The 13,422-nt window shown below is 43.2% G+C and overlaps 1 protein-coding gene across 2 annotated transcripts in view; it reads left to right on the top strand.

Annotated features, from left to right (window-relative positions):
- Nucleotides 1-9,870: 9,870 nt before the first annotated feature.
- The window catches only part of SLC5A8 (solute carrier family 5 member 8), a 55,234-nt gene continuing 51,682 nt past the window's right edge, over nucleotides 9,871-13,422 (top strand). For both annotated transcript variants that reach the window (XM_065937603.1, XM_065937596.1), the window contains exon 1: nucleotides 9,871-10,571. In XM_065937603.1, coding sequence (XP_065793675.1) covers nucleotides 10,221-10,571 — 351 coding nt within the window. In that variant the 5' untranslated portion in view covers nucleotides 9,871-10,220. The remainder of the gene's footprint in view (nucleotides 10,572-13,422) is intronic.

The raw sequence follows: 13,422 nt of genomic DNA, 5'->3' as shown, positions 1-13,422 counted from the left end.
TTCTTTAATTGATTAGTTCATTGTTTTTCACTGCTCTTTGTAGCTGCAAGTGGGCTTTCTCTAGTTGCGGCAAGTAGGGGCAACTTTTCGTTTTGGTGCAAGGGCTTCTCATCAAGGTGGCTTCTCTTGTTGCAGAGCACAAGTTCTAGGCGCACAGGCTTCATTAGCTGCAGCTCATGAGCTCTAGAGCAAGGGCTCAGTAGTTGTGGCACATGGGCTTAGTTGCTCTGCAGCATGTAGGATCTTCGTGGACCAGGGCCCAAACGTGTGTCCACTGTATTGGCAGGTAAGTTCTTATCCAGTGCACAACCAGGGGTGTTCACGGTCCTGTCTTTGTACAGAACTCCTAGATCCCAGTGTTCTCTTGGGCTGGTTGGTTTCCCCAGAAAGGAATCCTCTCCAGTCCTGCCTGAGAGAGTAGAGAAATCTGGTAACAGTGGGATCCGAGTGTTGAAAGGCTGGCAGGGCTGAGGGGGGTCTCCTCATTCAGTAGGCAAATGGTTTCTAACCTCTATTTTCCAGGCCTTAGCAGTGATGGGTTCCTTAGTCAGAGTTTCTGTAGTTTAACATTTCCAGAAAGGGTGATTTTCATTTTTGGCAAGAAAAATGAAGAGGCAATTGCCTGGCTGCCCAGAAAAGCCTTCTGGTTTTTCATTTTACCTCTTACCCTTACCTTTAGATGGACATGGACTGTGAGTTTAAACAGACTCCACAAGATACTGAAGAACAAGGAAGCCTAGTCTGCTGCAGTCCATGGGGTCACGAGTCAGAGATAACTTAGCAACTGAACAACAACAACTTGCTTTATAAGTACCCGGCACCTCTGGTTTCTGACACTTTCTGGGGGGTACTGTGCTACAATAGGTTTTGTTCTTGTTGGCCTCTTTCCCTTAAGGTATTTAACAGGTGAAGAAAGCTGAAACCCAAGTCAATTACCACTTGCATTCTTTCAAAATTGTACTAAACCTTTTATTGGCAGTCATATCTTCTCACCTTCTCTCTCCTTTTTAATTCCTTTGATGTCATTTTAGTGCTGTTCCAGGAAGCAGTGGAATATGTGCAATCAACATATTCTTCTGGACATCGTTCCTCCTTTGTGTTTAACTTTCTATATCCAAAAGAGGAGTTGAGATTGTTTGCAGTAAAAAATACATAGGAGGAAGAACGGGAGGAAGAGATAATTAGGAAGTTTTGGGTTGACATGTACACACTGCTGTATTTAAAATGGATAACCAACAAGGACTCCTGTATAGCACAGGGAACTCTGCCAAATGTTATGTGGCAGCCTGGATGGGAAAGGAGTTTGGGGGAGAATGGATACATGTATATGTATGGCTGAGTCCTTTTGCAGTCTACCTGAAACTATCACAACATTGTTACTCAGCTATACTTCAATATAAAATGAAAAGTTTAAAAGAAAAAAAAAAGATATATAGGCAAAAAAGATTGACATAGGGGGAGAAAAACAAAAGTCAAGCAACAAAAGAAGGGAAATACGTGTGCCAGAAAACCCAGCTATGGATGTGGGCTGTGACAGCACAAAGGTTGACCTTACTGAGCTGCCGTAGCGCTTCTGCCAAAAGGAGAAACACGAGGAGTTTCATAGCCTTCACTACCTAACAGGAAACACACCAGAGAAAACTCCTCCTGCTAAATTTATTGAGCTGTTGATCCATTGCTTAATAAAGTACCCAGTACTCCAATGCAGAATTGATTACATTGAGTTGGTCAGAGCGAGACTCGGGTAAGAGACAAAAGAAAAGATGTGTGAGGGTAGTACTGAGTCATTTACACTTCTCCCAACTCAGGCCTTGTGGTGACTCTGTGGGCCGAGGACTGTCACCTGCCATTTCAGTAGACAAAGGATGTTGCCGTCAGCCACTGCAGCCACCTCCAGCTGTGTATCCTGAGTGGATTCAGGATGGAGAAAGCAGGATACTGGTCCTAGACAGTTAAGGTGCATATCAAAGGAGTGATTTCAATGAGCCCAAACTCTTTCATCTTCCCCCCCAAAAAAGCACTAAATTCATTAACTTGAGACATGTTTTTTCTTTAAGTAACAGTAATCTTTTGATGTTCCAACTATCTGGTTTTTGTTGCCAAGACTCCTATATATCCTGGTTCCTCCCTTACCTCTTCAGAACAATCCCTCAGAGTTATCTGAGAGGCTGTCTCCCGAGCTTAATTCCTCAGTGCGTCCGCCAAGTAAAACATAGTCCTCAACTTCTAGATTGGGCATTTTTTTTCAGTTGATAGCACTGACTCTTGTACTGCCTTAAATTTCTAACTTTACTCAGTGTTCCTAGGTGAAAGGTCATTAATAAAGTGCTCTGTAGGAATTCTTATACTCTTATCTTCCTTTGCCATGTCAGAAGGATATTTCAGGACCCCATAGCAAATGTGATTGTGATTTCAAGGTAAAGAATAAGCAGATAGCAGGGTATTAGAACGGGAGTGTATTTTTCTCTAAATTTCCTCTCAAAAATTAGAGGAAAGAGGCTTTTATGCCTGATAAGAAAGCATAAGTCTAGATTCAAGATCCAATGAGATCACTCTCAGGTTTCCAAAATTCACTTTTAGAAATTCTTAGGAAATTCTTGATGTCAACAGGCATGGTAAAGTAGGTCAATACAACAGCATGTTTAGCAGTTTTTTTAAGGCAGCAAACTGCTGGATTCTGGGGATTCATGATGATGAGCAAGCCCATCCCTTTTTTCCGAGGAGTTTACTTCACTCACAGGGGAGGACAGAATGGCACCGATGTTTGACAGAGGAGTCCCTCTCAGAGCATCTTGCCAGCTCACCACCCTCCCGCATGGGAAACTAGTCCCCTCCCCACTCTCAGGGTGAATCTGTGCAGCCACAGGGGAACCCTGCCCTTCTGGCCACTGCTGATAGGATTAATGGTCCAGAGACATGGGACCCAAGCTGCACCAATTAGATTTCCTCTGCATGGGATTTAGAATTAAAGTTCAAAGGTGCTAATTGGTCTCTGCTAGTTACTGAATTAAGGGCATATAAGCACAGGCTTCAACATTTCTGATCATATACCTGTGGCAATTCAGAGAAAACCCAACTGAAGAGAGGGGGAAATGAAGCAGGTGTGTAGAGTGGCTTTCCAGTTCCTGCTTTTGGATGTACGGAATCCATGAGATTATCCTGCATTAACAGCCTTGGTTAAAACAGCCTTGATTAAACCACAATACCATCTCAGTATGAAGGCCAAAAATGCAGTGCAAGCATGCGGAAAGAGCTCAAGGCCAGGAGAGAGTACATCTGGTTGTGGGCAATTAGTAGTAAAACATTCATGGAAAATGTTGACAATTCAGTCCACCTTTAATGATAGGTGAGACTCTTTATCACCCATCTCACCTAGGAGGAGGTGGGGTGAGGGTATTTATACAGAAAAGGAACCACATAGAGGAGAGAAAACTTGGGACGGGGATGTGCCAAGATGAGTGTGGATAGTGGTCTTCTAGTGAAAGACTGGGTTCTTTGAGCAGCTCAGATCCTCTTATGAGCTGTGACACATGTCAGCACATTCTAGGGTTCTTTTTCCACTTGAACATAATTACCAGCAAGTGTCACTCTGTTCTCAGTGACCTCCCTAGCCACTCTCCTTAAAAAAATCAAAAAGACCATTCAGAAAAACTCCTGTGTTTCTACAGAAGACAAAAAGATATGAAGCAGTTAGTCATGCAAAGCTGTAATTTTCAATATGAATTTATTTCCTTGTTTCAGAATAAGTGGTAAATTAACATTTCCCAGCAGTGTGAGGTGAGTAATAGGAATACCAAATATTATTTCACCCAAAGGGAACCTGTTTGGCTCTGTTGACCCTCTCCTCAATATCTGTACCGAGGGCCTTCAGATATAGCAGGCCACCAATTTTCAGGGCCACCAATTACTTTTCTGGGAAAAAAGTTATTTTGCCAAATTTTAAAAACACACCGTAAATAGAACTGAGGAAAAGGTGTAATATATACCTATTGTGGCTTAAGTTGCTATTTTTCACAAAATATTAAATGTAAATATACTTCTAAAATGAATAATTTTGCATTTATAAGGCACTGCATAAAGAAGTTTATTATATATTTTTACATGTTTATAAGTACACTGAATTGTTGGGGGGTAAAAGCTCAGTAGGAAAGTTCTGGAGATAAACAAAAGAAGTGAGAACTTGTATCTTATAGCTAATATCATTTATCTTATTTAGTGAGAGATCTGGTTTATAAACTAAAATAGCTTTTAGGTCAAGTCAGTGCAGTTTTAAGCTTGATGGTAGCTCATGTAACCATCTTTCTTAACTACTGACTTGTTAACAATTTTAAATATCATTTGTTCCCAAACCAATCTTTATCTTAGCCTTGTATTAAGAACTTCCGTGAGCTTGAAATCTTGTCCTTCTTCACCAAGCATCTGACACAGATATAATCCCATTACACAGCAGATGTCACTGCAAAATTTTCTGTATTCACGACTCTTCCTTAAAAGAATGTAGTCTGTATAACAAAACAATTGGGATACTGCCTGTACCTAATGTTAATGAAGTTTGACTTTACTCCATTCTATGTACTGTGTTCCTAAAACCAATGCACACTGATCTTTAAAGCAACCAATTGCATGTCAAAATGCACATGAGAAATGCTTTCTTCAAGGGCTGTAGGCAAATGAGTAAAGGGTAGCCCACTGAACTGGTGCCGCAGTGATCTTCTGTATCCCTGGTTCTGACTCAGCCACTTCACTGCTTCTGTGTGGCTCTGGGGTTAGGGGTCTTTGGAATGGTTTCTTGAGGAGAGAACAGTTGTTTGTCAAAACAAAAGGAGAAACCAGAGACTGACAACTTCAAGTAGAAAAGGGTAAACTGGGAACTAGTCATTGGCACAGTTGATTTGTGTTCTTAAACCTGAGGATGTCTAACTTTGTCAGCTAAGGATGACCCATGAGGAAATAGTAAAACTTCCTAGGAAACTGGTATCTGAGAAACAAGTCTGTTTTGGTACTTAAGTTAGATGTGGCAGAGACTGCCATTCTTCTCTTCTTCTTTAGAAGTAGGACCCCCCAAATTTAGTTTGGCACATGGCCCCTTGGTGTAAAAACTTCATTTCCCAGTCTCCCTGGCAATTAGATGTGACCATGTGACTACGTTTTGTTCAATGGGATATAAAAGCAACTGTCACTTAAAATTGATGAGAAATGTCCTTGAAAGATGTGGATGTACCCTAAGCAGTCCTTTCCTTCTTCTTGATGAAATGAAAACCAAATCTGAGAATGGATCCCAGATCATTTCATGTAGACTCAACCTCTCCAACTGATCCCAACTCTTGCTACTTATCTGTGAACATCTTTAAATGTGAAAGAGAGACATTTATCTCGTTTATACCATTGTTATTTTGGTTCCTGTCATTCTCAGCCAAATGCAGTATTAACTGATACAAAGAGTAAAGAAAACTTAATGATAAATTAAACTGCTTCAGGTCTAAAGGTAGCTTTAAAATAACAAGTAGTTCCTACTGTAGTTTCTCTCATTTTCTCCTTCAAAATGCCTATGAAAAACAGAAAAAGATGAAATTTGCAGCATTAGAAACCAATTTATTTGAAAGGATTTCCTAATAATTCCTTCCTTTGTCTATTCACATGTTCAACAAATATTTTTTATTTTTAATTAATTTTTAAAATTAATTAATTAATTTGTCTGTACCAGGTCCTAGTTGCAGGATGTGGGATCTAGTTCCCTGACCAGGGATCAAACCTGGGTCCCCTGCATTGGAAGCACGGAGTCTTAACCACTGGATCACCAGGGAAATCCCAACAAATATTTTTAAAAATAACTATTATGCATCAGATTCTACACTCAGGGAGTATAATAGTGAACAAAGAAATTCCCTGCCATGATGGGGCTACTGTTCCAGTGGGAGGAGACAGACTATAAACCAGATAAACAACTATGTCAGACTGTTTTGTATATGAAAAAAAGCAAAACAAACACAAAGTGAGGGAGTAGAAAGTGATAGATAGGGTGGTCAGGGAAGGCTTTTGGAGGAGATAGCATCTGAGCAGACACCTGAATGAAGCGAAGGTCAGAGTCATGATGACATCTGGAGGAAGAGCATTCAAGGCAGAGGACGCAACACATGCACAGGCTCTGAGGCAGGAACAGGCCTGGCACACGCCAGGAGCACTGAGAAGAAATGCGGCTGGGAATAGAGTAAACAGGGAAAAGAAGTGGCAGGAAAAGGTGCCTGAGAGCTGGTCAAGGGGCACATAATGTAGGATGAATTAGTAGGAGGTCACATTTAACTGAACAAAAAACATACATCATGGTTCATTATAGATTCAATGTAATCCCTATCAAGCTACCAATGATATTTTTCACAGAACTAGAACAAATAATTTCACAATTTGTATGGAAATACAAAAAACCTCGAATAGCCAAAGCAATCTTGAGAAAGAAGAATGGAACTGGAGGAATCAACCTGCCTGACTTTATACTACAAAGCAATAGTCATCAAGACAGTATGGTACTGGCACAAAGACAGAAATATAGATTAATGGAACAAAATAGAAAGCCCAGAGATAAATTCAGGCACCTATGGACACCTTATCTTTGACAAAGGAGGCAAGAATATACATTGGAGAAAAGACAATCTCTTTAACAAGTGGTGCTGGGGAAACTGGCCAACCACTTGTAAAAGAATGAAACTAGAACACTTTCTAACACCATACACAAAAATAAACTTCAAATGGATTAAGGATCTAAATGTAAGACCAGAAACTATAAAGCTCCTAGAAGAAAGCATAAGCAAAACACTCTCTGACATAAATCACAGCAGGATCCTCTACGACCCACCTCCCAGAATAATGGAAATAAAAGCAAAAATAAACAAGTGGGCCCTAATTAAACTTATAAGTTTTTGCACAATGAAGGAAACTATAAGCAAGATGAAAAGACAGCCTTCAGAATGGGAGAAAATAATAGCAAATGAAGCAACTAACAAAGAATTAACCTCAAAAATATATAAGCAGCTCATGCAGCTCAATTCCAGAAAAATAAACGACCCAATCAAAAAATGGGCCAAAGAACTAAACAGACAGTTTTCCAAAGAAGACATACAGATGGCTAACAAACACATGAAAAGATGCTCAACATCACTCATTATCAGAGAAATGCAAATCAAAACCGCAATGAGGTACCATCTCATGCCGGTCAGAATGGCTGCTATCAAAGTCTACAAACAATAAATGCTGGAGAGGGTGTGGAGAAAAGGGAACCCTCTTACACTGTTGGTGGGAGTGCAAACTAGTACAGCCACTACGGAGAACAGTGTGGAGATTCCTTAAAAAACTGGAAATAGAACTGCCATATGACCCAGCAATCCCACTTCTGGGCATACACACAGAGGAAACCAGATCTGAAAGAGACACGTGCACCCCAGTGTTCATCACAGCACTGTTTATAATAGCCAGGACATGGAAGCAACTTAGATGTCCACAGGCAGACGAATAGATAAGAAAGCTGTGGTACATATACACCATGGAATATTACTCAGCCATTAAAAAGAATACATTTGAATCAGTTCTAATGAGGTGGATGAAACTGGAGCCTCTTACACAGAATGAAGTAAGTCAGAAAGAAAAACACCAATGCAGTATGGAATTTAGAAAGATGGTAATGATGACCCTATATGCGAGACAGCAAAAGAGACACAGATATATAAAGAACAGACTTTTGGGCTCTGTGGGAGAAGGTGAAGGTGGGATGATTTGAGAGAATAGCACTGAAACATGTATATTACCATATGTGAAGTAGATTGCCAGTCCAAGTTCAATGCATGAAACAGGGCACTCAAAACTGGTGGACTGAAACAACCCTGAGAGATGGGATGGGGAGGGAGTGGGAGGTGGTTCAGGATGGGGGACACATGTACACCCACAGCTGATTCATGTCATTGTATGACAGAAACCACCACAATATTGTAAAGTAATTAGCCTCCAATTAAAAAAACAAAGTAAATGGGAAGACCTCTTTTCCCACTTACAACTATTACTATGCTGGGTTCAAAGTCATAACATGTATCCCCATCAGAGAATTGGGCAGCCCACCCTCTGTTGTCTGAGTGTTTCCCACCACAATGCCTTTCTCTATACAGTCAGAGGCCAACCCCTCCAGAGAACATATAATCTCACTTAATCCTTTGACAGGACACTAATGGAGCTGAGTACACTGACATTGCACAGTGAATTAAAGCGCTGTAGTTTGGGCATAGATGGAAGAACCCCAGATGCAGTGGATGCTATAACTTTTATGATGCAATTTTATGGTGAGAGTTTGAGCACCAGGCAGTGACAGCAGAAGAAAAATGATGTCTCTGAAATATAGTAAACTTCATACAGGAATTAATTTCAAACCATATAGTTGTTTAAATAATGGAATTACTTGGATTTATCTTCTATTTCCTTCTTTATTTCCTTTCAAAAGTGTTATGCAAATAAATGTTGTCGTTTAGTTGCTAAGTCACATCTGACTGCTTTGTGACCCTGTGGACTGTAGTCTTCCAGACTCCTCTGCCCGTAGGATTTCTAAGGCAAGAATACTGGAGTGGGTTGCCACTTTCTTCTCCAGGGAATCTTCCTGACCCAGGGATTGAATCTGAGTCTCCTGCATTGGCAGGCAAATTCTTTACCACTGAGCCACCAGGGAAGACTTATGCAAATAAGGCCAGTTTACAAAAAAAATCTGACATAGCTTTCTTCACATGCCAGGCTGGGCTAAATGCATTCTGTGGATTGTCTTCCAAGAGTCAACAGGTAAATTATAAGCATTTAAGAACATGAACAAGGATGGCTTGAAATAGACCTATGCCAGGGCATATTTGGCTAGAGGGCCTATTTTAGAAGAAGAATTTAGGAATCACATTGCTTTACAAGCATGACTCATGTTGTTAGTAATATTTCAAGACAAGCCACTTAAAATACTGAGTGCTAATACTGAAAATGATCTGTCTTCCACATGCTTTCAAGTGTCTTCATTTAAGTGTATATAATTGTGCCTACATTTAACAAGTGTCTATATTTGAACTCTACAAGGTATAGCATTGTGATTAAGAGAACAAATTCTGTATCAGACCTGGATTAAAAATCTTAATCTCCACCATTTTCTTGGGCAAGTGTTTTAGCCAGTTTCCTTATTTGATAAGTGGAGATGATTTCTGTATTAAGGGTAATAGTAAGAACTACACTAGTTAATGTACAAAGTGCCAAGCATATCACATGTCACATGGTAAGACTCATTAAATTGTAGGTATTATTAATCCACCTGCTGGTGCAGGAGACACAAGAAACATGAGCTCACTTCCTGGTTCAAGAAGATCCCCGGGAGTAGGAACTGGCAGCCCACTCCAGTCTTCTTCTTGGAAAATTCCATGGATAGAGGAGTCTGTCCCACTATAGTCCCCAGAGCTGCAAATAGTCCGACACCACTGAGAACTGAGCATACACATGCACACACACACATATATTATAGTGACTGTCATTCCTAGGAGAAACTGCTAGGGATGAAACCTGTTCATTGAATAAAAACACAGGCAACCAATAGCACAGATTTGTTCTTCTCCTTTATAACTGCTTACCTGTCTAAGAACTGGGACCTCAGCTCACTGCAAACTGTCACAGAAATCACCCATCAATGTATCAAATAAATCAGTCTAAAAACTCCAGGTGTACCTTCCCGTAAGGACCCAGTCTGTTGAACCGGAAAGCTTAAAGGCGTGACAATTACCCTTCGACCCACACACCCCGATCGGTCACCTGCTCATTTAAATAGTGCGTCCCCTCGGGTGTCACTTGATAAAAATTTCGCTGAGCGCTCCCTGAAGATTCACCAGAGGCGACTGGAAGCTCCAGTTCTCACCTGCCCCGGTGTCCGCGGCGCCGGGCGAGCCACCTTGGTCTGGAGCCCAGTGAGGGCTCAGCGCCGTGTGGGTGGGGTGTCCCCGAAACCTCGTTTCAGAGGGCTCTGCTGGCTGAGGTGGGCAGAGGCTGCGCTGGGCGCCGGGGAGCGGAGGGACAGACACCTGCCAGACGCCGCTCATCCCTGCAGGGCGCCACACCCGCCGCGTGCGACTGGGGAATAGGGGAGTGCCCGGCGCGCCGGGGAAGCTCCGGCTCGGGCTGCGCGCCGCGGGGCCGCCAGTTTGCAGGACCCCGGCGACCGCGCGGCCATGGGCGCACCGCGGGACATCGGCACCTTCGTGGTGTGGGACTACGTAGTGTTCGCTGGGATGCTGCTCATCTCGGCCGTCATCGGCATCTACTACGCCTTCGCGGGGGGCGGCCAGCAGACTTCCAAGGACTTCTTGATGGGCGGCCGCAGGATGACCGCCGTGCCCGTGGCCTTGTCGCTCACCGCAAGCTTCATGTCTGCCGTCACCGTCCTGGGCACCCCGTCCGAGGTCTACCGTTTTGGGGCCATATTCAGCATCTTTGCCATCACCTACTTCCTCGTGGTGGTCCTCAGCGCGGAGATCTTCCTCCCCGTGTTTTACAAACTGGGCATTACCAGCACCTACGAGGTACAAGGTCAGGGCGTCACGGGGAGAGGTGATGGGGGGAGAGGAGGACTTTTCAGGCTCCCGGAGGAATTTTCCTGGGGGTAGACTCACCCCCACATCGAAATATCTCCCTGTTCGAAATCCATCACTTCTGCTGCCCTCCCCTTTCCAGGAGAGGTGTTCTGTAAAGGAGGGGGGAAAAATCTTGGGACTTAACTTTCATGAACTGGAAGGAAAAGAGAGGCTTCTGAAGTAAACGGAGTTATTTCGACTAGTGTTCACTAAGGCGATTTCTGCTTTAACGTCTTTGATTCCAAGTCAAGGGGAAAGATTTTTAAACTTATCCTGGGGGAGGGTCCGTCTTTCAAGTCTCAGCTCCTCCTCCTTGAAATGAATCCCCTCATTTCACGCCCTCGGGCTCTATTTACTTTTCCAGGATAGCAGGAAAGTGTGTGTACTCTCCCCTGCCTTCCACCCAGGGGCAGGTACCCAAATGGTTAAGATTCTAAATCTCTTGTCCCAGCACCTGCATTTGAGACGGGATTCTCCACTTACTAGCTGGAGGACCTGTACTGACATTTAAGCGATTGTGCCTCTTTCTTAGTCTCAAAATGGAAGTAATTATACCACCTACCTCAACTGGTTGTTAGGAGGATTAGATGAGATGATGCAAGGATAGCGTTGAGAATAGTGTCTGGCACAGGGTAAGTGCTGAATAAATGTTGACCCTAAATATTGGGGTGATGATGGTAGAGGTGATTCCATTGGGATCACTAGGAGAATTTGGCCACAAGTTTCCTCATCAGCTCTGCTTTCTCCCTCTGTGGAGAGATGATTCAGGAAACCAGCTTTCCAATTGCACAGGTCCACTGAGTGTGGATTCTCTCAAGTTGTCTGCCGGAAAGGGCTCTGCAAGGTAGTGTAAATGTTTGGTTTAGTTTAAAGAGTTGTTGAATGGGAGCGTCCAGGGAGAATAAAAGTTCAGGGGAGGGGTCGGACCTAGTTCGCTGAGCTCCGTGGACAAAGCTGCAGAAGTTTTCGATTCCAGAGGATACCGAGCCTCTCAGCAGCCACCTTGTCCTTGAGTTTATGGAATGTTTGCCCCATCCAGTCACTCAGTGAGGCTGCTTCGACTGGTGCTGGGGAAGGGCCCTAATGGTGCAACAAGTGTTGGTGACAAACCGCCTGGGCTCCAGTGACGTCATTCAGGGCGAGGTGCCCCTGGGGTCGCGTTGCCTTCTTTGCACTCTGGTCATTGTATTTGAGCGTGTTTAGTCATCACCCCAGAAGTGAGCAGGATACAGTCTGTTTTGCTCAAAAGTGACAAACTGATTGCCCCAGGCCAAACTCAGTCTTAAGTCTTTTTGGTTGTAGTTGATCCTTATAATGCTTTGAAAAAAGTGAAGTGAAGGTCGCTCAGTCATGTCCGACTCTTTGCTACCCCATGGACTATATAGTCCATGGAATTCTCCAGGCCAGAATACTGGAGTTGGGTAGCCTTTGCCTTCTCCAGGGAATCTTCCCAACCCAGGGATCGAACCCAGGTCTCCCGCATTGTAGGCGGGTTCTTTACCAGCTGAGCCACAAGGGAAAAGTTGATTTAGCATTTAATGATGATGATAAGTCAAGTAAAATTCCAGATTCTGGCTTCTTTTGAAACTTAAGAGACTAGTGACTCAGGGCTCACATTCCCTGTGGTGACAGGAACTTCACTTTATAGCCACTGCTCTAATTTGCGATTAATTTCTGCATTGAGGCTTCTTTGCTGTATCTGCATGGTTACTTTCTTATGATAGAAAAATCTATCTGCATTTAAGTCTTTATCAAACATGCAAAAGAGAAGATAGAAAGGTGTAGAAGGACTTCTTGTTTGGAGGGGCATGTCAGAGAACATATTTATTTGTGGATATGAGGAATATTTCAAGCTGGTTAATATATGAGTGCCTGGTCAAGTAACTTATGTATTTCACCGGATGAGATCTGCAGGCATTTTGAGTCTGTGAGCTCTGATCTGTAGTTAAACAACTCCAAAACCCAGAAGGGGTTTGAAGAACCTGGCGTGAGGATTTCAGTCACCATAGATGACTGCTCCTCTCATAGTCACTGACCCGTACCTCTCCAGGGCAGCAATAGTAACTCAACCAGAAACACATTTCCAACACATCTGCAGTGGTGGAGGCTAAGTTAGCAAGGCTCCAGCTAAAAATGGCAAAAAGCTAACATTTGCTCAGTACAGGCTGGGTACTGGGCTGCCTGTTTTACATACATTTTCTGTCTCAATACTCAAAATAATCCTTATGCTGTGAGAGCCCCATTTTTCAAGCAAAGAGAACCGGAGTGAACTGAGTTACACAAGAGAGCCTGAAGCAGAGTGGATGCATGCCGAGAGGTTCTGCAGTGGTGCACGCCGGCTGCCTCTGAAGGCTTCTGTGAGTGCTGTAACCGTGAGCAGAGCTTAGAAGGGCTAAGGCGAAGGGGATGTGGTGTAGGACACAGGGGCTTGTGGACACACAAGGGTGTCCAGGACTAGTGGATGCCAGGCTATGGGGAACAGAGAAGTTAGGCTTCATGCTATGTCTCTGACAGTTGTTCATGGAAGACTCTTTCACGTGGTATATTTTGTTTGTTTTCTGTGGAGAGCTGGAGTCAACCTTGCAGAATAAGAGGTCCAGCATTGAGAACCCTGGCATTCTTATACAAGTATGAAATTTCTCCCTAAATTCCATTTGTTAGCTATGATACAATACAATGGGTCTTCGCTAGTGGCTTAGATGGAAAAGAATCAGCCTGCAATGCAGGAGACCTGGGTTCCATCCCTGGGTCAGGAAGATGCCCTGGAGAAGGGAATGGCAGCCAACTCCAGTATTCATGC

This window comes from Muntiacus reevesi, chromosome 1 (genome assembly GCF_963930625.1).
Source record: "Muntiacus reevesi chromosome 1, mMunRee1.1, whole genome shotgun sequence".
Classification (NCBI taxonomy): domain Eukaryota; kingdom Metazoa; phylum Chordata; class Mammalia; order Artiodactyla; family Cervidae; genus Muntiacus; species Muntiacus reevesi.
The sequence above is the reverse complement of the archived record's forward strand: the minus strand, read 5'-3'. Positions and strand labels throughout refer to the sequence as shown.